At 41.7% G+C, this 23,048-nt stretch overlaps 1 protein-coding gene across 1 annotated transcript; it reads left to right on the top strand.

The window, feature by feature from the left end:
* The first annotated feature begins 1,721 nt into the window (after positions 1-1,721).
* On the top strand, positions 1,722-22,963 carry elp1 (elongator acetyltransferase complex subunit 1). Its single transcript, XM_082507469.1, has 36 exons — positions 1,722-1,837; positions 2,888-3,074; positions 3,324-3,476; positions 3,619-3,700; positions 3,927-4,007; positions 4,111-4,196; positions 4,278-4,468; positions 4,553-4,676; positions 4,773-4,866; positions 5,034-5,264; positions 5,347-5,517; positions 5,840-5,918; positions 6,007-6,162; positions 6,262-6,368; positions 6,547-6,650; positions 6,751-6,804; positions 6,893-6,998; positions 15,301-15,425; positions 15,659-15,732; positions 16,277-16,355; positions 16,617-16,696; positions 17,335-17,472; positions 17,640-17,725; positions 17,815-17,963; positions 18,358-18,481; positions 18,589-18,686; positions 20,076-20,277; positions 20,390-20,451; positions 20,582-20,644; positions 20,741-20,801; positions 20,904-21,017; positions 21,099-21,198; positions 21,299-21,426; positions 21,719-21,870; positions 22,616-22,694; positions 22,823-22,963. Exons 2-36 carry the CDS (start codon positions 2,925-2,927, stop codon positions 22,888-22,890), a joined length of 3,951 nt encoding a protein of 1,316 aa, XP_082363595.1. The 5' UTR covers positions 1,722-1,837; positions 2,888-2,924; the 3' UTR covers positions 22,891-22,963.
* Positions 22,964-23,048: the final 85 nt, after the last annotated feature.

Below are 23,048 nucleotides of genomic sequence, written 5' to 3'. Positions count from 1 at the left end.
CATGTGCAGAATCACTCTGTTGGTGCTGCCTGTGGTGCAGAGGGTGGTCAGGATTTCGGACAGTTTCTTCAGTGATCTCTTCTCCAGGCTTTGTTTGAAGTCACAGTTTTTTCTCTTACTGGTCCATGAACTTAAATGTCTCTGACATGTCTGTTCCTGGCTTCAGATCGCCCTTTAAAAAAGAAAAAAAAAATGACTTTCTGTTTTCTGGGGTTAAATACTGATTTATTTTAGTTCGATGTGATTTTATATCTGAATATCTGAAAGTGGAAACCACTCCACATTTAAACTCCCTCTGCACAAAGACATAACGTGTCCATGTCTGTGTGACAGCTGCTCTTCATTTCCCCACACAAGCAGATTATCAGCAGGAAAGCATCACAGCAGAAAATTTAAACCTGCACGAGGAGATGTGAGCAGGCTGATAGGAGCAGTTTGGAGGAGGTGAACTGGACTGGAACTGGACCTCCAGGGTGGGCTTAAGTTGTTCCAACAAATGCGTCCTCAAATTTTCCAGATTTAAAAACAGCAGGAAGCAGGAAGTTGCTGCTCTGGTTTGCATTATGTAACTTTACAGATTATTCACTCTGACACAGATTTTTTCCACCAACTTCTCCTTCTGCTCCTCAGTGAAGCATCACAACAAAGATTTCTTCCAGACTTCTTTCTGAAGTGCCTACAGTTACAGTTAATGAGGAGCCATTTTAGCATGGGAGTCTGTGGGAAGTGATTCGCTTTTGGAGCCAGCCTCTTTAGTGGTGACTTCATTTCTCTGCCCCAGAGGGTGATGCTTGGCCTTGATGTTTTGGCAGTATTAGATCGTGGAGCTGTTTCAGAAACCTGTAGAGATCCTGTCAGGGCAGTAGGGGCAAAGGTGCAGGTTTGCTTTCATTTATAGTTACACTCTCAATAACAACTCGGTGTCATGATCCCTCCTGTTCTTCAGGTGGGGTACCTGTCATTGTGAGTGTGGGTGATCTCTTTCAGTGGCGGGCGTGGTCCAAGCAAACTACAGTCAGACGCACCACAGTCGATGCAGTTTATAAAACTGACTTCCACCAGATTTTTAACCTACTCATGTAGTAGTGGACTTATCCGCTTCTGTAATGCCTCTAGTATTATGCCCATCTGCAGCACTGTTGGTCTTGCAGAGGTGACAGCTTCTGGATGTTGCATGGGTTTAAATTTAAATTGTCTACACATGAGAAGTAGAATATCTCACTTTTTGTGGGCATGATCCCTTGAAACATGTGGGTCACAAACAGATTCTGATCTGTGGAAGAAGGTTGGTTATTACCAGACCAAACAACAGCCGAAGGTTTAACAGGAGCTACAACAGCAAGAGGAAGATACACTAGACTTCTAGTGTCCATTTATACTTACTAGAAGTTATAAAATGTAATTCAAATAAAAACAAAACAGTATTTCTGGCATACACAAGGCAAAACTTTGATGTATTATCTCAGATTTTAATTGTAAAAACGCAAAATTCTGAGTTTTTAATTATTTATTAATTTTTTAATCACAAGTGAATATTAGGAAGTTGAAATTTCTAGATAAAACCCTGAAATTTCCATTTGAGTGCAAAATATTTTTCCCATAAAACACAGAAAAACACACACGATTGTAATAAATATGTGATAAAAGATCAATATCGTTTTAACTTCTCCATATTCAGTAGCCGTTTAGATTCCCTCCGCGCCGCTAGGGGGCGACATAGCCACCAATTCATGTTTCCGCGTCAGAGGTTAAAGGTTGTGAGTCTGACACCGCCACATGCATGTTGTTGATGTTGGAGACTGGAGAGATTTTCCTTACCTCGGCTTGTTTTTTCACGGTGGGTTTATTATTTTTGTTATCGTTTTATTTTGTTCTCGTCGCGTATTAAAGTTTCTTTAGCTTAAAGCAAGCTAGCACGTCTTGTTCCATTTTCGGACACCCTGTAGCCTCGGCGTCTTCATCCCTCTCACACTGAGCAAGTACTGGACAACAAACCAGCTGTTTAAAATGTTAAATGTCTTTAAAAAACTTTTGCCATCATCACTTTTATTTATTTATTTTACTGTTTATGTGTAAAAAACGTTCAGTCCTGACTCAGAAACCTTGCTAACAGCTTAATACGATTCCTTACATACATAAATATTCCTGTAAGGAGGCTCGAAGTTATTTTCACGCCTTTGAATAGTAATTAAACTCATGTGAAACAAGAATGTGTATTTATATATTTAATGTTTATGAATCTGGAGAAATGTAAACAGTTAAAATAGCCTTGATAAATACAGTTGCAGTCGTTCGTAAATAACCCAGTATTGATGAGGATACATTATTTTTATTATTTTATTTTATAATTTGTTTGGGCACTTTTAAGATTTGTTTCCCATCATAAGGCAAAACTAAAAATAACTTTTTATTTTCTATGAAATGTAGAATTGTTCCTGCATTATTTTTTTCATATGTGATATTTTCTGATTCTATTGTTAGTTTTTTTGAGTGTACCATCTCATTTGAGAGCAAACTAAAAAATGTGTATGGAGAATATAACTAAAGGGAAAAACAAACTAAGTATGTGACTTCTTTAGATGAAATTTTCAGCTGATAACATCCATTTCTTTCTTTGTTGTACACTTTAGACTTTCAAATTAATAACGCTGGTTTAAAAGATGAGGTTGAATGGATATGAGACTTTTCCAGTAAAACAAAACAAATGCAAACGTCATTTTCTCCACATTCAGCATAGTTATTCTATATTTCCCTCCAATATTATTAAGTGTTGAGTTTTAAAACTGAAACACAGATCTTGTGGTTTTAATCTGTGGTAATTTAGGTAAAAACTCTTTCAACCAAACATTTATTTTTTGCCTAATTTGTACCAAATATACTGTGTCAGGTCTCCTTTGGCACTTGGAGGCAGGTCCTGAGGTGAAATGAGGAATCTGAAACTTCTGAAGAGCCTTCGGAGCTCGGAGCTGCAGGGTCCAGGCTCGCCCCAGTGTTTCTCTGTGCGGGCGGACACCGGCTCGCTGCTTATCGCCTCTCAGTACTGCATCACAGAGTACGACCCCCGGACAGGCCAGGTGAGAAGCGATGATGTAACACTAACACACTGGAAATACTATGAAGTGCTGTTAATACTCAACAGGGTGTAGTTTAGCGTGATTCAGTGAGGAGACGGATGTGTTTCAAGTGTCCAAATTTGAATATTTAAGTGTAACATATGTTTGCCTCAAGGTGCACCTGGAATTTCTTCATACCTGTTCTGTTTGGGACTTGAACAGGGCGTCTTTCTTATAAGCTTTCAGCTCTTCCCCGTTTTTCTTCGGCAGGTTATCAGTGAAGCCTCTTTGACAGCAGACGGTTTCCTTCCAGAGGACGGCAGCGGGGTTGTGGTCGGACTTCAGGACCTGGCTGAACTGGAGTCTGCATGTTTGGCCACAGCAGGTGGTGATGTCGTCCTCTTTAACCTCAACACCTGCCAGGTTAGTAATGCTCAAAGTCAGACAGATTTTTAAAACTTGTGTCCCCCAAAAAAATCTGAAGTTAGGTTCAAGCTCTGGTTATGATCAGGGGGAAAGAAGTTAGGACAATCGGGGTCCTCAGTAAGTGTGCTCTGATCCACAGCTGGAGTGCGTCGGCAGTGTTGATAGGGGCCTCACCTCGATGAGCTGGAGTCCTGATGAAGAGCTTGTGATTCTCACTACTGGTCAGTATGTTATATAATCATCAGAAATGCTGATGATTTCCATATTGAGCAATATTTCTTAGATTAGAAACCATCACAGATGAAGAAAAGTTCATCTGTGATGGAATGTTCAATATTTGGAGTTTTTTTTTTTTTAAAATTTTGTGACACATCATAGCTTAGGTAATTATTGATCACACACAGTTATAGGTGTTGTGGTTGAGTCACTAGTGTTTTGTGTTCACAGGCCAGGAAACGATCATCATGATGACTAAAGACTTTGAGCCGATCACAGAGGTTGGAATCCACCAGGACGATTTTGGTGAAGGTACGGTGACTCTAAAAAAATTAGTGGTCTCCCAGCTGAGTATCAGGAGCTACTCAGGTTCACCAGACGGTGATGTGCTCACCCACATAAGTTTGTTTTGCAGGGAAGTTCATCACCGTGGGCTGGGGGAAGAAGGAGACTCAGTTTCATGGCTCAGAGGGCAAACAGGCAGCACAGAGGAAGATCCAGGTCCCTTTTAATTACTCAAATATTTGAGTTTATAAAAAGAAACTGTAAAGTCAAGTTGATGATTTGATCATGTGCCTGCAGGAGGTGCAACCTGCTGTATCATGGGACGACCACAGGCCGCGGGTGACGTGGCGAGGGGACGGGCAACTTTTTGCCGTCAGTGCCATCTGTCCCCAAACTGGAGCCAGGAAGGTCAGAGTCTGGAACAGGGAGGGTGTCCTGCAAGCCACCAGCGAGCCCATCAACGGCCTGGAGCAGGCGCTCTGCTGGAAGTAAGTTAGTTCATTAGTTTTCCCCCTTTCTCTCTCTGGAGAACTTTTATAAATCTGAAGCACACTTATTGTTGTCTGCTTCAGACCTTCAGGCAGCCTGATAGCAAGCACTCAGCGCCATCCCAACAAGCACAGCGTGGTGTTCATGGAGAAGAATGGGCTGCTGCATGGAGACTTCGCTTTGCCGCTCAGTAAAGCCCAAGCCAAGGCATGCTCATCGAAATCACTCTTTCTGCACGAACACTGCAGCTTCTGATCCAGTGGAGAGTTTAATCAGATCATTGCACTGTGTTTGTGTTTTTAGGTGAAGGAGCTCCTGTGGAACAGTGACTCCGCTGTTTTAGTCGTCTGGTTGGAGGACATGAGTGCTGGAGAGGACGGACAGGCCAACGCTTACAGTAAGTTCACCATCAGATTTAGTGAACTGTCTGCCACAGATGCCACCAGCTGCAAACTCATTTTTGTTAAGAAGCAGGAACAGGAAAAATACCGTTAATGTGGAGAGTGTTGCATGTTGTAGTCAGTCAGAAAATCAGGAAACAAAAAAAGTGTCTTCGCTCTGCAGTCCAGCTGTGGACAGTGGCAAACTACCACTGGTATCTGAAGCAGAGCCTGGAGTTTGGACCAGACCCTCAGAAGGTGCCAGTTTGTGTCTGCTGGGACCCGGAGCGCCCCCTACGGCTCCATGTGGTGACCCGGAGCTGGACCAGTATCACCTACGACTGGGGCTGGACAACAGAACGGAGCACCGGACTGGACGCCACTGACAACGCCAGCGTGGCTGTGATTGATGGAGGTAAGGGTCAATGAAAGATGAGAGGGTGCTCAGTTGTAGATTTATTCCAGCATGGTGTTAAGATTTACCAAAATCCCCTCAGAAAAAATCTTGGTGACGACCTTCCGGCAGTGTGTGGTTCCTCCTCCCATGTGTTCCTTCGAGCTCCAGTTAAAATCACCGGTTAACCAGGTGACCTTTCTGTGCCAGCCTGAGGGAACCAATCAACTGGCAGCATTCACCGCAGATGGACAGATTTCAATCTACACCCAAGGTGGCTTAATAAAAACAAATTAATCTGTTAATTTTCCTTCAGAAAAAAAGTTGAAGTTTAAGGATTCATGTAGTTTTAGAATGTAACACCTTTTAAAATCTATTCATCAAATGCATAAAAGCGATGTTTACCGGATGTTAAAACCAGAGAGCGTTTACTTCTGAAATAAAAATGAAACTTCTAAATTTAAGTGAAAATACAACCTACTTAAAAGAAAAAATCATAATACTTAAAGTTTTGTGGCTAGAAGAAGACCTATGTGACTGTGTCTTAAATTTTTTTTGTCTCATAAACATGACTTTATCTTCCTGCATGATTCCAGATTCAGGAGAAAAATCAAACAAATTGGCAGATGGGTTCAGGATTGTGTCTCATCCTCTCATCCTGCAGAAGTCCTTCAGGTAACACAGTCTTCAGACACACATTCTCATTTTCTTCACCTGATTAGGCTGTTTCTAGAGTTTCCCCAGATTTTTCTCCCTCCTGTAGACCGGCAGTTCTTCAGGATGTTCCTCTGGCTCTGCGGCAGCTGCTGTGGCTGCAGGATGAGCTGTTTTTGGGTGTCAGTCCTGGTCTGCTGCCAACCTCCTCCACCCTGCTGATGCTCCGCCCCAGTCAGGATGGTGGTGATACCCTCACTGTCAGGTCTGCAAACTAAGAAACCTCCTGCAGCCCCGTAAAGCTTGTAGCGTGTCACAGATGTCATTAACAATTAATCTTTCTAATAGTGATTTTCTGCCTCAGGTCTGAGGTGGAAGTGGACGGTGTTGTGGTCAGTGTGGTTCATTCCTCTCAGACAGGAACTGTGGCCCTGCAGCTGGAGGATGGACGGATCAGGAAACTGATCTGGGGTCAGCAAACGTACCTTCATTCATGCGTTTTAGCAACTGATCCATGGGTTGGGGGGTTAATTTTCCTTTTTTCATTTTTCTGACATGTTGATACTTTCCTTTGAAGCTTGTTGTACATGTAAGGAAGCTGTATCAGTTTACAGGAATAAATGTTTTATTTCTGTATATTTCTGTGTAGATTGTCAAGAGCCATCAGTGGAGGACTGGCAAGACTCCAGCGGCTGCAGCATCAACTTTCCTGTTCCCTGTGTCCAGATGGCCCTCTGCAGCATCGGCGGAGAGGTAGAAACTCACCAGCATGTAATTAATTACATGAGTAATTGTCTCTAAGTTCTAGTCTGCAAGCCTGATGCTCATGTATGCTTTTGCTTTTCATCCTCAGGAATATCTGCTCGGCTTGACGGAGAGATCTCACCTATATGCTGGAGACTCAGAGGTCTGCATTTTTCTTTCTTGTTTCATTGGCAGTGAAGAAGCAGCAGAGCTTATTAGAAATATGTGCATTTGTCTCTGCTTACTTTCAGCTCGCCTCTAGTGTTTCTTCCTTTGCGATTTGCAACGACTTCCTCCTCGTCACCACGCACTCACACACCTGCCGCTGCCTCCAGCTGAGCACGCTCACAGTGAAAGGTGGGAGTTTTTCCTCCTCTTAATAGGCCTTAGAGACCAGGGCCCGTATCCCTAAAGATTCTGAGAATCCTCTCAGAGAGCTCCTAACTTAACCTAAAAATTCCTTGCCAGGAGTTTTAGCTTAGAAGTGATTCCAGAACATTTTCAGTGAACTCTGAGCAAGGAATGGATGGAAAATCCTATCTTAGTGAGGAGGTGTGGTTGACCCCGTTGCTAGGTATGAGTCATTTCAAAAGCCGTGATTGGTTGATCCTACAAGTTTGATGGAAATGAGCTTTTGGTGATAATGAGCAAAGGATGTACCCTCAAATCAATAAACATATTATATACTCTAATCTTATGCTGACTGTAATTGTAAATAATATTTCACATTCAAGAAAATATCTGGAAAATGAATAGTAAGCTGTAGGGGTTATAGCCATTAGAATCTAAAATATGTGAAAACTTAAACTCATTACACCCTGTTCAAATAATGATTCGTGTCTTATTTGCTCATATTAATATCCTAGCTGGCATATTTTGTACTTTCACTCCCATATGGACCCCGTTGAAAACAAGATGGCCTATCTCAAGAGGCTGTCCTTAATGAAGTAGAAATCACAACGTTACAAGTCCAGTGTGGTCTTAACGAGGGTAACACGGCTCAGCTTTTAGCAATGTCTGTGATTGCAGACCCAAGTCATCACTGCTGCATTGTTGCATTTTCCCGGTTGCCAAATACCTCAGGGTTGTGATTACTTTCGTCTCCGGTGTAATAGCGTTGTGGCGTCGAGTTGGTGAAGTAATTGCATCTCTAAGGAGATCCACCACAAACATGATTCCTGCACGATCCAATCTGTAGCATCTCAATAATTCCCTGTCATCCAGTGTTTGCAGGACATCTCTCCTGCCTCTTCTGTTGGCCATTTTGTGCAGCTGCTTAGGGGAACTCCTAAGCCACTAAAAGTCCTCTTCCCTGCTCTTAGCAGATCTCGCCTTAGGAGCCCTTTTAAGCGCTAGGAATCTTGAGGAATAGCTTTTATATTAACTGGGATTGTCGTGTCACTTTTAGGAGAAATTCTAAGAAAACGTCATGACTCTGAGAATTTTCTTAGAATTTGGCCGCTAGGAGCCACTTTTTGCACAAAGATTCTTTAGGGATACGGGCCCAGGTGTGAAAGTAACAATCATGATGGTTCATGACCTGGGCCCTATTTCAGGAAGCCGGTTTAGAAAACTCAGAGTGAAAAACGATACTCAGGGTTGAGTAACCCCGAACTGTCCAACTCGGAATATTCGGTTTCAGAAAGGCTGATAACAATTAGTTCAATCAACGCGGAGTTGCTTTAACCCCAAGTTAAACGCGCGCACGAGGATACATAAAGCCCTGATTAGTGGAGCACAGATTAAGTGAGTCACCATGGAGACGGAGGGAAAGAAGGCGCGGTCAATGTATTTTACAGCACTTGAGGCCGAAATTCTGATGGCAGCATATGCCGATAACATGCAAGTTTTGCGGAAAAAAAGTAACACAGCCTCAGCTGCAAAAGAAAGGGAGCATGCATGGCAAAACATAGCCGACAGAGTCAATGCGTGAGTGTTAATTTAAACATTGATCGAGGGATTTCCACCCATTTAACACGTTATTTTATTTTATATTTTATACATTTTATTTTGTGATGTGACGTGAGCGCAGGTGCAACCCAACAGGCCCCAAACGTTCCTGGCAGCAAGTAAAAATGAAATATAAAAATATAGTCCAAACAGGTAAGGTGTAATTGTATTATGAGCCATAGTGCTTGGTCTGTTTGTCCGATGTAAATCAATTGCAGTTAGAGGCTACATTAATTTCCCCTCTGTAAGCACTTATTGAAATTATCTGAGCACATTACAAGTACATATTTGCTTACTCTGTATGCTCAAATGTGACCCGTTATAGCCAACAGAAAAAAAAAGCGGAGGCCCGAAAAACAGGTGGGGGTCCTCCACCACCACCACTCACAGAGGCTGAGCAGTTGGCTTCCATATTTGTGATAATGTTGGCAGCATCACATATGATCTTCACAGTGCAGAGAACACAAATTAGCATCCATTACTATAATGAAATAATTTGTTAGTTTGAAATGCTACAGGGAACTATGTACCTGTACAGTAATGCTGTGGAAAGACTCCCTGTTCACATAGTCTCCTTCATTTACTGAAGGAGCAATGATTGGAATGTGAGTGCCATCTATACAGCCAATCACGCCTGGGAACCCTGGAAATAAATGTAAAATTTAAGTAGTAGTTCAAATATCACCACATCATGAATTAAGTTTCGTTCATCCTGCTACCTGCAATTTTGTGGCATCCCTCTTTGATAAATCTTGTGGGTCTATGACCGGGGAACACCACAGACGAGTACAGGAGACGTTTCAGTGCAACTGTAACATTCCTGACTGCCCGACAGACGGTAGCCTTGGAAACGTGCTCAGCGTCACCAATATTATACAGAAAGCTCCCGTTTGCAAAAAACCGAAGTGCAATACAAATAATATGTACAGAACTGAGAGCATGTCCGCGATGTGTCACATGAGCAATATTAGGCCTGAGGATGTTATTCAAATAAATTATAGATTGTGCTGAAAAACGGTAACGTTCACACAGGAAATCATCAGGAAATGATAAAATGTCCAAACGCGCTCTAATCACTCTCTCCCGGCGGAGAGAGAATTTGGGCTTCAACATCTACTGGCTCTTCAAGGAAGGGGCACGCCATGTCTGACACTTCCTACAGTCAGGTTTCTGACAAAGAGGCGGAGAAGGTCAGGGTTAGTTGAAGTAAACCTGCTAGGAGGCAGGTTAGCTTCACGGAGTGTGTCGTCATAGTAACTCACTCAGAATTAATCTAAACTCGCTTTGTGAAACCGAAAACCCAGAGTTTTCGTTAACTCAGGGTATACTTACTCAGAGATTGCACTAAACCGGCTTCCTGAAATAGGGCCCAGGTGGATAGAAGCCTCTGAGTGTTTTCAGTGTCATCATCTTGGTGTTTTAACATTGCACGCTGTGTGATCATACCATGGTTTATGTAACAAGGACCATATTTACTAAATGAACTTGAAAATAGTGCTTTGAGCTCATAAACCTGTCAGTAAATGTTTACTGAGGCTGGGGGACGGTTGGAAGTGAGGGGACTGAACACTTCTATGCGCTCAGAAACCTTTTGGGTATTAGACTCCAGCAGGGGTGGAAGTAACGAATTACAAATACTCACGTTACTGTAATTAAGTACATTTTTTGGGTACTTGTACTTTTACGAGTAATTTTTTAAAAGTGTGTAATTTTACTCATACTTGAGTACAACTTACACCATGTAATCTACTTCGCTACTTATAAAATCAAAAGTCACTACTGAGTACGCCCACAATTTGAATTAATATTCAAACCTTTCGTCTGCATTTTTGCAGCCAATAAGGCCGTGCAATCGCAACCGCGCCAATTTAAGACGTAAGCAAAGAATAAACTCCGCTGCAGCAGCAGGCACAGGTGTCTGGAGGTGCTAAATGGTGGAGTATAAACTACTTTATAGACGAAAGATTTGGAGACAAAGAAGCCAAAATGGAGACAGAGGACAACACTGTCAACCATGAAAACGACGTAGAAAAGACGGAGGACGCGTGCCCGTGGCCATACCTGGAGGAATTTTTCGTGTACAGAGGAAGAAAAGGAGACAGCGTCCAGATGCAGTGCAAACTTTGTTTGACCTCTACAGTCATTTCAGCTTACAAGACTTCAGCATCTAATCTAAAAAAACACATTGAGGTAAGAGGTTTTACAACTATACGTGTATGATATTGCTTTCTTATTTTTCATGTGTGTTAAGGTTACTAGTTTGGCTAAGATATTGTCACCGCCATTGGTTAGCCTGATATTAAAATAAGACGGAGCTAGCTAATGTGCGTGTGTGCATGCATAACTGAGCTACAATTCGTAGGAATGTTTTAGCTTATTATTTGGATAACCACCGTCATTACAATAAATTAAACTTGTAGTCATTTAAAACTCACAGGCCTACAATCAGCTGGCCTATTTAAAAAAACAAACAAACAAAAAAACAAACAAACTTGAACACAGTGCTGAGCTGCATCTCAAATTAATCTTCCAGCTCTCAGCTGACATGTACCAGAGCCCGATTGATGGATCAGTTGATCAGTATCATTGGCCTGATATAGGTCTATCATAGTGACATGGCTCTTAATCAGTAGGGTTATATGTTTCCCAATATGATATCTTTTTTTAAAGAACATAATGTGGATTGGTTTTATTTGTTAGCTGTATGGGCAGCATTTTTGTGTATGTGATCCCTTTTCTTAAATTAGATTTGCTAGATACACATATTTTGCTCTCTTAGTATTTTTAGGACCTGACTAATACTGAAAACTTTAGGGTGATACTGATAAAAAGGAGTTAAAAATTTAGATACTGATACATTGGTCGATACTCTTTTTACAGATAGTATACATATTACAGAACTTGGAATGTATACAGAAATTCATGTTTTTTGCAATGATCGTTCAAAATTGGTTTACACTTGTGAATAAATACAGCAATATATCTGCAAAATTTGACCAATTCACCACTCTTTTATACTATGCTCAACAATCAAAGATTAGCTCAAGTCTAGTTGAATAATGTTTTAAAAATGTGTTTTCTTTTAGTGTTAATCACAGTGATGTTATGAAGTAATGTATGAACCTGACGTATGATAATATTTATCTCTACAGAGGAAACATCCATCGAAGATTGAGCAGTACAATATCACTGTGGCATCAACATCTCGACAGCGAAAGACCACAGCCACACCAAACAAGCTCTCAGCAAATACACAAGCCAAGTTACCAGACCTGATGTTGAGAGCTGCAAACAAACATGTTCCACAAGCAACTGTTGACAAGCTTGTCATCAATTTCATATGTGAGGGTCTACAGCCATTTGCAGTGGTAGAACAGCCATCTTTCAAAGAATTGGTTACCACATTACAACCTCAAGCCAAAGTCATCTCCAGACCCACTGTCCGTGCCAGAATCTGTGAAGCTGCTGATCACATGAAGATGACTTTGGTTGCAGCATTGGATAAAGTCAAATTTGTTGCTACCACTACTGATTGTTGGTCAGCTCATCAGAAAAGTTACCTTGGAGTCACATGCCATTGGATAGAGGAAGCGTCCCTGGAAAGAAGATCTGCAGCACTAGCATGCAAAAGATTGAGAGGGTCTCACACATTTGACATGCTTGCTGGTGCGCTTGATGATATCCATTGCCAATACAAGATTAGAGGCAAAGTTGTAAGAACCACAACTGATAGTGGATCCAACTTTGTCAAGGCCTTCCACATGTTTGGGGCACAAAATGATGCAGATGAAGCTGAAGATGAAGCAGACCCAGAAATTATTGACCTGACTGACCATAGGGACTACCATGAGGCAAGTGCAATTCTTGATGAAGACTCTGGTTTGGAGTATCAACTTCCGCCTCATCAGCGATGTGCATGTCACCTGCTAAACCTTGTGGCAACAACTGATGCTGCCCTAGCAGAGAGCATGAATGAAACCTACAAGAGGCTCTCCCGTGCAACCTTTGCAAAATGCCAGGCCATTTGGAACAAAACTGGCCGATCTCATTTGGCTAATGAAGTGGTAGAGGACAAGTGTGAGCTACAGATCATTCATCCCAATGCAACACGATGGAATTCAACCTACCTTGCCATTGAAAGGATAATACGCATCATTGATGAGAAGGGGGAAGATGCCATCAGGAGCATTTGTGAGGAGTTCAAGGTGAAAATGTGAGTAAAATTGGACACCTACCAATATGGTTTCAAATTTTGTGAATTTTCCTTAATGGATGGTTAAAAACGTGAGCAGACTCTTAATATTAAATCAGAAGATCCCTATTATAGTCATGGTGGGTTTTGTTGTTGTGTCTTACAGGTTGAGTCCTGCAGAAGTTGCATTCCTAAGGGAGTACTGTACCACCATGAAGCCACTGGTGAAAGCTTCAAACATCCTTCAGTCTGAGTCCACTTCCTTTATGGGATGGCTCCTGCCAGTAATCCAACAACTACTGTCCAAACTTAGCAGGCTGGAGACATCAAGCAAGACATGCGTGCCACTCATCAGAGCCCTGCAAAATGGCCTTCAAAAGCGTTTTGGAGCGATGATGGAGGATCCAGAGTTGGCTGCAGTTGCAGTCCTCTTACCCAAGTTCAAGACTTCCTGGACTGACAGAGCAGATGTAACAGAGGCTGGTAAGGATTCATGTGATCCCATTTTTGTGTATTTTTACATTTGAACACATGCTTAAGTGAGTATTTCACCTAATACATTGTAAGTTATTGATGGTCTGTCCTGAATACTAAACAATCCTTTTTGAGAATTTGCCGATTTTAAATTTGTGTTCAGGAATAATCACTGAAATTTAAATAACAAAATTGTGTCATCTACTTGCAATTACAGCCTTGACATACATCAAACAACATCTTGAAACGACAGAGCATGAGAGTGAGGATCAGCAAAGAGAGTCATCTGATGAAGATGAATTCTTCTCCAGACCAATCTCCAGAAGGCTGCAAAGTGCAGTTGAGCTTGATGGTTATCTTGCTTGTGCCACAGACACCATGGAGCTGCTGCACTCCTTCTCAGCCATCAAAAACCTCTCTCTTAAACTAAAAACAGCTCTGCCTGCTTCTGCTGCGTGTGAACGACTTTTTAGCTGTGCTGGTCTACTCTTCACTGCCAAACGAAGTCGGATTGCCTCTGTTAATTTAGAAAACCAGCTCTTGCTGAAACTGAACAAAAGGTTCAGAAAGTAAAGTGTGAAAGAAATGCTAAGACTTTAAGACACTTACCTGCCTGTTGTTCAGTGTATGGGGAAAAGTTTAAATGGTTCTACGCATGTTCAGAAACATTTTTGTCATTGTTTTAACAAACAAAATTCCTCCTTTTATATCTACATTTATTTACAAAACAAGTTACCTTTCTATACCTTGTTCATCTGAAAAATGTGCTTTGAACATAAATATTTATACTGGTGAATCGAGTTGAATGCCTGCTATTGACAACAGAATAAAACATCAGTCTGTTAAAAAGTAATTAATACTCTGAGTAGTTTTTGAGAACAGTACTTTGTACTTTTACTCAAGTATTTTTTTAACACCAGTACTTTTACTTGTAATTGAGTACAATTTAACCAGTGTAACAGTACTTGTACTTGAGTACAAATTTTGAGTACTCTTTCCACCTCTGGACTCCAGACACTTGCCCTTTAGGCTCCAGTCGCAACCTTGTCCCAGGGAAGCTAAGGCCTAATTATCATGTGGTCTTTTTCTAGTGTTTTATATACAGTACCAGCCAATTAAAAACAAATAAAATGCTGTTTGTTTGTTTTTTTCCTTTAATTTTGTTTTTTCCCTTCCTGGGTCCACTCCATTTGCTTTGTGCAGTTTTTCTTTTTTAAGGCAGACATATTTGTCCCTCAGGTTTTTCCCTTTCTTTGTACATTCCCTCACATCAATTCTGATCTTTTTAGCAGGAATCTGCTGACATTTGTGAGTCTTTATATTGATGCTATAATTTTATTTTCTTATTCTGTTGTGATGATCGTTAATCTCTTATTGAAAAATTCAAAAACTGCAGTGAAAAAGTAGCGGGAAATGTGCAGGATCAGGATGAATTGCACTGAACAGGCTCATCACTGTAGTTGTGGGCTGCGCTGACCCAGAGTGTAGTAATATTTCTCAAGAGGTGCACGTCAGGTTACAGCGTAGATTTCCCGCTGAAGCATAAATCCCTGCTAACTGTGCATCGTAATCGTCATGGTTTTTAGTTGGGAAAGAGCCCACTGTGGGTCAAGTATGATTTGTTTCCACAGGTGGAGGAGTTTAAGTATCTTTGAGGTCTTATTTTCTTAACTGAGGGAAAAGCAGAGTGGGCGATCAGTCTGTAGTACAGATGCTATACTGGTCTGTTGTTGTGAAGAGGGAGCTGAGCTAGAAATTTACTCCATCTGTTTGATCTATGATCCATGTTATGTGTGATCCATGTTTCTACATGGATCACACATAAATGTTCACCTACAGCCATGAGCTCTGGCTATTGACTGTAAGAATGAATCACCAATACACTCAAATGGGTTTCTGGGCTCTTCCATAAAGAAGAAGTGAGTAGCTTGGTCATTTACAGCTCACTGTAGCTTGGACATAAATGTTTTTCATTTACTGAGCAAGGTCTTCTTTCTTTGTGTGTAATAGTGATGGTGAGCTGAGTGAACTTTGACCCCACAGGGTTGCAGGCGGCTCTAGCCTCCGATGGCGGTCAGAATGATCAGAATGATGAGACACTTAGACGAGTGGAGAGAGGATCCAGGATCGTCACTGTGGTGCCACAAGACACCAGAGTGATTCTGCAGGTCACACACACACACACAAGCCCGTTCAGCTATCTTAGTGAGGACCTTCATTGACATAATGGTTTCCCTAGCCCCTTACCCTAACCCTAACCATCAAAAATGAATGCCTAACCCTTACTCTTACCCTAAACCTAACCATAATCTAATTGTAACCCTGCCACTAAAACCATATTTTGACTCTCAAAAATGCCTTCAAATGTGTGGGGATTTTGATTTAAATTGTGTCCATCCAGATGCCTCGTGGGAATTTGGAGACCATACATCACAGAGCGCTGGTGCTGGCTCAGCTCAGGAAGTGGCTGGATAGGTGCGTTTGAGATCGTCTTGTTATGTTCTTTCAGAGAACATTAAGGTTCTGATATCCAGAGCCAAGACTAAACATTTTACACTAAATCATAAAAATGAGACGTGTTTGCGTAGGTGATGGCCTTCTTTTTAAAATTTTTGATCCTTTTTATTCATGGAGTTTATCTTTAAAATATATTCTGTTTATGGCTAAAATTCAAAGTTATTTCTGTTTGTTGCTATGAAACAGTTGGAAGAATTTAGAAAGTTTTAGTACACAGTTCATGCGGGATCTGAGAGTACAAATGACTGTAAACATATGTGCACCTGACATTTCTGAAGAAGAGCTTTTAAAAATGTCTCCCTTTCTACACTTCCAAAAAGTTTGAGAACCAGACATCACACCTCTAAATACTGTAGCCGAAATCTCAGCAACAACCTTCTGCTCCCAGGCTGTGATGATCTGTTCCATTACCTTTTTTTTTAAACCCTTTAAATTAATTAAATAAATCTTATAAATAATGTGTTAAGACTGAAAACATTCAACTTGTTTTTTTTATAACCAGTTTGAAATTCAGAGACGCCTTTGAATGCATGAGGAAGCTGAGGATCAACCTGAACTTCATTTATGATCACAACCCAAAGGTTTGTTCTGCGTCTTTATGTGTAGTTTTATAACTTTTTATTTTCCTTTAATGTTCAGGGCAGGCAGTTTATTTAAAATGAAGCTAAAGTATATAGTAATATCTACTATTAGTCACCAAAAGTGATGTGAATATATTGCAAAGCCAGAGAAGCTGCAGGAGGTTTCTGTGCATAGACACTGAAAGACGGATGGATGGGTGGATGTTTCTAAGCTATAACAAGGCTGTGAATGAGTAAAAACAATGTTATTTTTCTTCAAAGGCTTTCCTGGAGAACATAGAGACCTTCATCAAACAGCTCAGCTCCATCAACCACATCAACCTCTTCCTCACTGAACTCAAGTAAGACTTTTCAAAGAGGTCAAAGGAATACATTCTCACCTTAAAAGAAAAATGACTGTATGGTGTGACATCACCTGCTGTTTTTAAAAACTGCTGTTTTTACTGCATTTTAAAGACTTGGCATCAACATTTCAGCCACAAGTTATCCTATTGGAAAAGAATGTTTAGTATTGGTGCAGTGCATAGAAACAGATGCCTGCTAATTAGTACTAACTGATTAATTAAAATACTAGAATTTAATAAAGCTGAAAATATTGGATGTTCGTTCCCATTGAGTCATATTATTTGTTAGATCCTTTGTTTGTGGGTTTTCTCCGGGCACTCCAGTTCCCTCCCACAGCCCATAGACTTGCATATTGGTTTAACTGGTGACTGTAAATTGGCCATACGTGAAAAGATGGATGCCTGGATCAAAACAGTTTTGTATCAGGCTGTAAACATGTTTATTTCTGCTGTAAAGAGATTTTAACATGGGCGTCTACGGGGACTGACTCACTGCTGGAGCCTCAAGTGGACATTTTAGGAACTGCAGTTTCTTATTATTTGTGCATTTGTTTCGATCTTTAATCCCTGAAGGTTGCAGTTTGTTTTTTATTTTTATTTAAACAAAAAAAAAATTTCTTCCGTTTTTTACTCAGAGAGGAGGATACGACCGGTAGTATGTACCCCCGTTCTGAAAGCAGCCCGGTCCAGCCTCAGCCTGCCTCGAAGCAGAAGAAAGTGGACGTGGTGTGTGATGCTTTACGGAGTGTCATGGATTCAATGGATCCAAACAAGTCAGTGAAATCTTTTTTTTCTTAAATGATAGTAAACATATTAATGTAACAAACTGTACTATTTGCGATCTTAAAATAGCTGAAAGTAAAACTAGGAAGGATTAGAAATGTTCAGTAATTGGATCATTTGATGGGAGCAGTGGGACATAAAACAATTCTCCTTTCAGGTTCTGTCTGTCCATCCTTACTGCATATGTGAAGAAGACTGTTCCTGAGCTGGAAATTGCTCTGCAGAAGGTCCACGAGCTTCGAGGTGAGCACACCTTAGACCCATCGATGACCTTTCTGTCTGTACTTGCTCTGATCCTTCACTCAGTGCTCTGTGTGTGCATTCCTATTTAGAGAACCCTCCTAAAGCTCCTGGTGCTGTGAGTGCTGAGGAGGCGTTAAAGTACCTCCTCTTCCTCGTCAATGTCAACGACCTTTATGACTACTCGCTGGGAACATACGACTTTGACCTCGTACTCATGGTGGCGGAGAAATCCCAGAAGGTAGGAGACTGCAGGGGAAGAGGAACCACCAGACTTTACCTCAGTGCCATGATATACTATATACTTTATACAGAATCGTTGATAGTGAGATCAGTAAATAAGTTAGTGGATCATCAGGATGTGTTATTTAAAATACGTTTTACATTATTTCTAATAATGATAGACCATTTGATTTTTTTTTTCAAACATTAAACAGGAGACTTTAATGCTCTGAGAGCCTGTGGTGTAATCAGGGGAAAGAGTATCAGTAAATTTGGTGTGAATTAAAGACTTTTCCATGTCCAAAGTTTTGAGATCTTTATTTTTTGTGCAGCAACAGAAAGGTTAATCTTTCACATTGTGTATAGAGTAAGGATACAGCTGATTCATGTTGCTATCTCCTCAATCCCTGCAGGACCCCAAAGAGTACCTGCCTTTCTTGAACATGCTGAAGAGCCTGGAGCCAAACTACCAGCGCTACACCATCGACAAACACCTGAAGCGCTACAGAAAGGCCCTGCACCATCTCAGCAAGTGTGGTCAGTCCGCTTGTGCCTGTCAGCTTGGTCTTATCTTACTGAGAGTTGCTGTTTTTGGAAACTCTGCCAGAATCTTTTTAAGTTACATGATGAGTGTTTTTGTACAGGAGAGGAACATTTTCCTGAAGCTCTGCAGCTCGTGAAGGAACAGAAGCTCTACAGTGAAGCTCTGAGACTGTACTCAGCAGACAGCGCTCACTACAAGGTACGCACACAGCTCAGGACTGTTTCAGGTCCGTGTCGAGCTGAACCCAAACACTGCAACATGACACATGCATTCATGACACTGATCATAGTTTTTCAAATCACTAATACCAGGAATGACAAACATACACCCACAGAAGGGTTTAATCTGGCCCCGAGGATAGTTTTGCAGAAAAAATGGAAAATAAAATGGCATAAAAATCATCAAGGCTAAATCACGATGAAAGAGGCTTTCTGAGCTGTTTATTATTTCCAGGCCAGAGGTCTGATTCTTTGTCAGTTTTACAGCCTTTTGTCTGACAAAGACATCCCACATTGTCTGCCATGCCACACCAAAGTCAGGTGGTTAAACCCAAAAGAGCCGTGCTGATGGGGCTCTTTGATTTACTAGTGGAATTTCTTTGTAATGACTGGATGGATGTGGGAAAACTGAGGCATTTTGTTGAGATTGTGCTTGTTTTTCCCAGACTCAAGTTTTATAAAAGATAATTTGTTAAATGTGAAATTTGTCAGTGTTGTGTTCTCAGTCATCCACAGATCTGGATGGAGTGAAACATTTGAAACATTTCACCTCATACAGCTGTAAACACTGACTCTCAGGTATTTAACCCCTTGCAGGGTTGTCTCCTTGTATGCTGTGCAGTGCAGGGAGGAGCGTTTGGACCTTTTACATAGGAGAGACTGAACAGCCACGGCACAACATGAGGCCCAGGACTCAGCTGTACTCTCCTCTTTCCTTTAAGTGCAGATGTTTACATTTTGGACTGAGTAGACATGACACGTGGTTTAAGCAAAAGAGGCCATGTAGATCCACTGTGATTGACCATCATCAAACAGAGGTGGTGGTCTTCAACACCAGCTGATGGTGTTGAAGTATAACACAGACTTGAGATGCTTTACCAGGCGATTTGGCCCACACTCGCATCACACCGTGGCCTCTGTGACTGCAGTGAGCCACGTCTTGGGTTACGTGAGGTTCAGTTTGAGTTAAAGACACCGAAGCCTTTTGGATGAAAGCTGGACAGATCTTAAGACATTAAATATAAAAGTTTTTTCTTAATTTAAAGAAAAGGAGAACAATTTTAAAAAGTTTTTATTTTATTATTAGAGGTAATTTAAAGAAGAGAAATCAGACTACAAATGTCTTAAAAACATTTTTAAGAATAAAAAGGCACCGAGCAAAGTCTAATGGATGAAATTAACACAAATATAAATAGAGAATTTATTTTACATTCTTCGATAATCAAACCTCATTTCAAATCTCACTGTGGCACTTTACGCTGTGAATAAGGTCACACACATAAATTCACCCGTAGAAAGCGCTCACCTGTTCACCCGGTCTTGTGTTTATATGCTAGTTAATTTTGACACTTTGCTCTTTGACCTCAAGACACTGAGCTGTGCCTACGCCGAGCACCTGGTGGAGCAGCAGCAGGCGGAGCAGGCCGGCCTGCTCCTTTGGCGATGTGGAGAGCCAGCACGGGCCCTGCAAGCTTTTGCCACCAGCTCCAGCTGGAGGAACGCCATCTGCGTGGCGCAGCAGATACCGCTACCACCCGACCAGTTAGCTCTGCTGGCCAGAGACCTGGCAGGTAATCATAAGAACAGGTGGTCATGTGACCTGGAGATTAAGTGGAAAGTCAAGAAGCCACATCGCTGCTGGATTATATTTCCAGTGAATGTTTCTGCTTTGTTCCTTTGTAGAGAAGCTGAATGAACAGAGGCGCTACTCAGAAGCTGCTCTGCTGTTGGACCAGTATGCTAAAGTAAGCTCTTCTGCAGCCATGACCAACCTGAGAAATTCTGATACAGCTAAAGATCATCCAGCAGTGTAGCACTTCCTGCCTGCAGTTGCTAGCCAAGGTCTGAATGCCTGATTTTCCTTTATTCCCACAGGACTGTGAGGAAGCCATCTTAGCTCTAATCACTGGGGCATCCTGGGAGGAGGCGCTCCGATTGGTCAGTAAATAAACCGCCATCTCTTGGGCCTTTTCACTTTGCCTTCACCTTTCTTTTTACACAATAGAACACAAATATTTCCTCTGCCTGCCTCAGATTTACATGCACAACAGACAGGACATCACTGAAACCAACCTGAAACCCGCCATATTAGAAGGTAAGAGAAGTTCAGTCTCTTATTTTATTGAACCATGCTACTAAGAAAGAGGGCAGCCATACAAAGAGGGCATAGTCTTAGCATGTTGATGTTTTCCATCAGCTGTAAACACCCAAACCTCCTTCCTGGAGGCTCAGGTTGGGACTTTCACCCGACACAAGACCCGCCTGGCTGTGGTTCGAGAGCAGAAAGAGAAAGCCAGACTGGACATGCTCGGTGAGAATCGGACTGAATTAGCGGTTTTTGTGTTATCTAACGTGAACGTGTTGTGACCCGACCTTTTGTCCGCCTCACCAGACGAAGACGGTCCAGACTGTGCTGACGCTGAGCTTTACTCTGAAGCCAGCAGTGTGATGACCAATTCCAAATACTCTCACAGTAACTCCCGCATCTCCTCGTAAGCCAGCCGCTTCCACCTTAAGAGTTTGTCAAGCGTAGCCCAGCTGGAAAATACTTCAGCTTTGTTACTGATGGAATGTTTGTCAACGTGCTCGCAGGAGATCATCGAAGAACCGGCGGAAAGCAGAGAGAAAGAAGCTCAGCTTGAAGGAAGGAAGCCCAATGGAGGACAGAGCACTGATGTTCGCCCTGGCTGAGATCATCACTACTGTGGACAAAATGAGAGGTACGACTATGGAACAAAAACATCAGCAAACAGTTGTTGGTCCACATTTAGTGCTGCTCCCCTTCACAAGGTTTTTCTTTATAATCATTCCTCTTGTTTGAACTCGACATCAAAAGATTAATTCCTGGTCTGACTTGGTGTGCAATTTAAACATAGTAAGTAGAAAAGTTTTACTGCTCACATGCACACGTCTTGTTTTAATACAGAATTCAAGACTTGTATAAGTCACTGTACCCTTCAGTGATGTTACATCCATCTAGGTGAAACCTTATTTGTTAATTCCCCCTGACAGAGGAAGTCCACAACCTGCTGAAGGTGTTGGTGCTGTTCCAGTTTGACAAACAGGCAGAAAAGCTGCAGCTGACCTACGATGAAGCTCTGCAGATGATGGAGGCAGCAGTTCCTGAGGTGTGGCCTGAAGGCCTGCAGACCAGCCAAGCCCCGGTAAATATAGTTCTTATCATTGTCTTTAACAGTCTTTCTGCACATTTGGCTTTGTGCATTAGTATGGATCTAAAGATCTATCTTACATGAATTTACATGAACTTACATGAATCCTAAATACACTAAAAGGACCTTTTATGAAAGAGAACAAATAAAGGGAGCTGGTCACCCTGCCTGGGATAAGGGTACACTATTTGGGGGGTTTGCACTACTCAGCCTTCCTGGGAAGATGTATGGCAGGGTACTGGAGAGGTCTCTCCATTAGTCGAACATCAGATTCAGGTTTTCTTCCTGATTGTGGACCGCTGGACCAGCTCTTTATCCTCCTGAGGATATTTGGGGTGTGTAGGAGTTGCCCAACCAGTCGACATGTGTTTTGCAGTCACTGAGAAAGAATTCAAACATGTTTCTCGGAGGAATCTGTGGTAGTTTCTTCAGGAGGTTCTTCAGAAGTATGACATATCTGACTTATTGCTATGAGCTGGCCTCTCCTTTAGAGTGAGGGTTTAAATCATTTGGGAGGGACACAGAGTCGAGTCGTTACTCCTCCACATCGAAGGAGCCAGATGAGTTGGTTTGGCATCTGACTGTGATGTCACCTAGGCAAGGTATTGTGGACATGTCCTACCGGCATGAGTGTGGGCCTTTTCCTTAACGTCATTCCCTCCTTTCCTGCCCACTCCACTGACCTGTCATAAAAATGACAAAGGCCAAAAATAAATCTTAAACTTTTCCTGCTCTGCAGCTCACTGGGCCAAACTCCACGGCAAACAGCATCATGGCTTCTTTCCAACAGCAGCAGAGACCAGCAGCTTCACAGCAAGGTCAGCACAATTTGTTTCTTTAGCCAGTCACTTCTCTTCTCCTTAGTTTCACCTTTTTAGTCAGATAAATATTAAATGCCACCATTTAAAATTTTCTCTTATTGTTTCCCATCTTTTCCCCTCCGTAGACGCCGAGGTCCCGACCGCTCCAAAGATGAGAAACGGTGTCAAGTGGAAGCTCAGTGTTCTGAAGTGAATTAGTTTTGTTTTTAATTTTTAACTGTAAGGTCAAATACTAATCATGTAATAAAGAAGGACTCAATTATTGACTTCTCTTATAAAATGTGTTCATTCTCTTGAGCTCAAAGAAAACAATATGACATCACATACATTTTTTTCCCCAGAAATCAGAAT

The sequence above is a fragment of the Aulonocara stuartgranti genome, assembly GCF_965226115.1.
Source record: "Aulonocara stuartgranti genome assembly, chromosome: 2".
Lineage (NCBI taxonomy): Eukaryota > Metazoa > Chordata > Actinopteri > Cichliformes > Cichlidae > Aulonocara > Aulonocara stuartgranti.
This window is presented reverse-complemented; position numbering and strand designations above follow the sequence as displayed.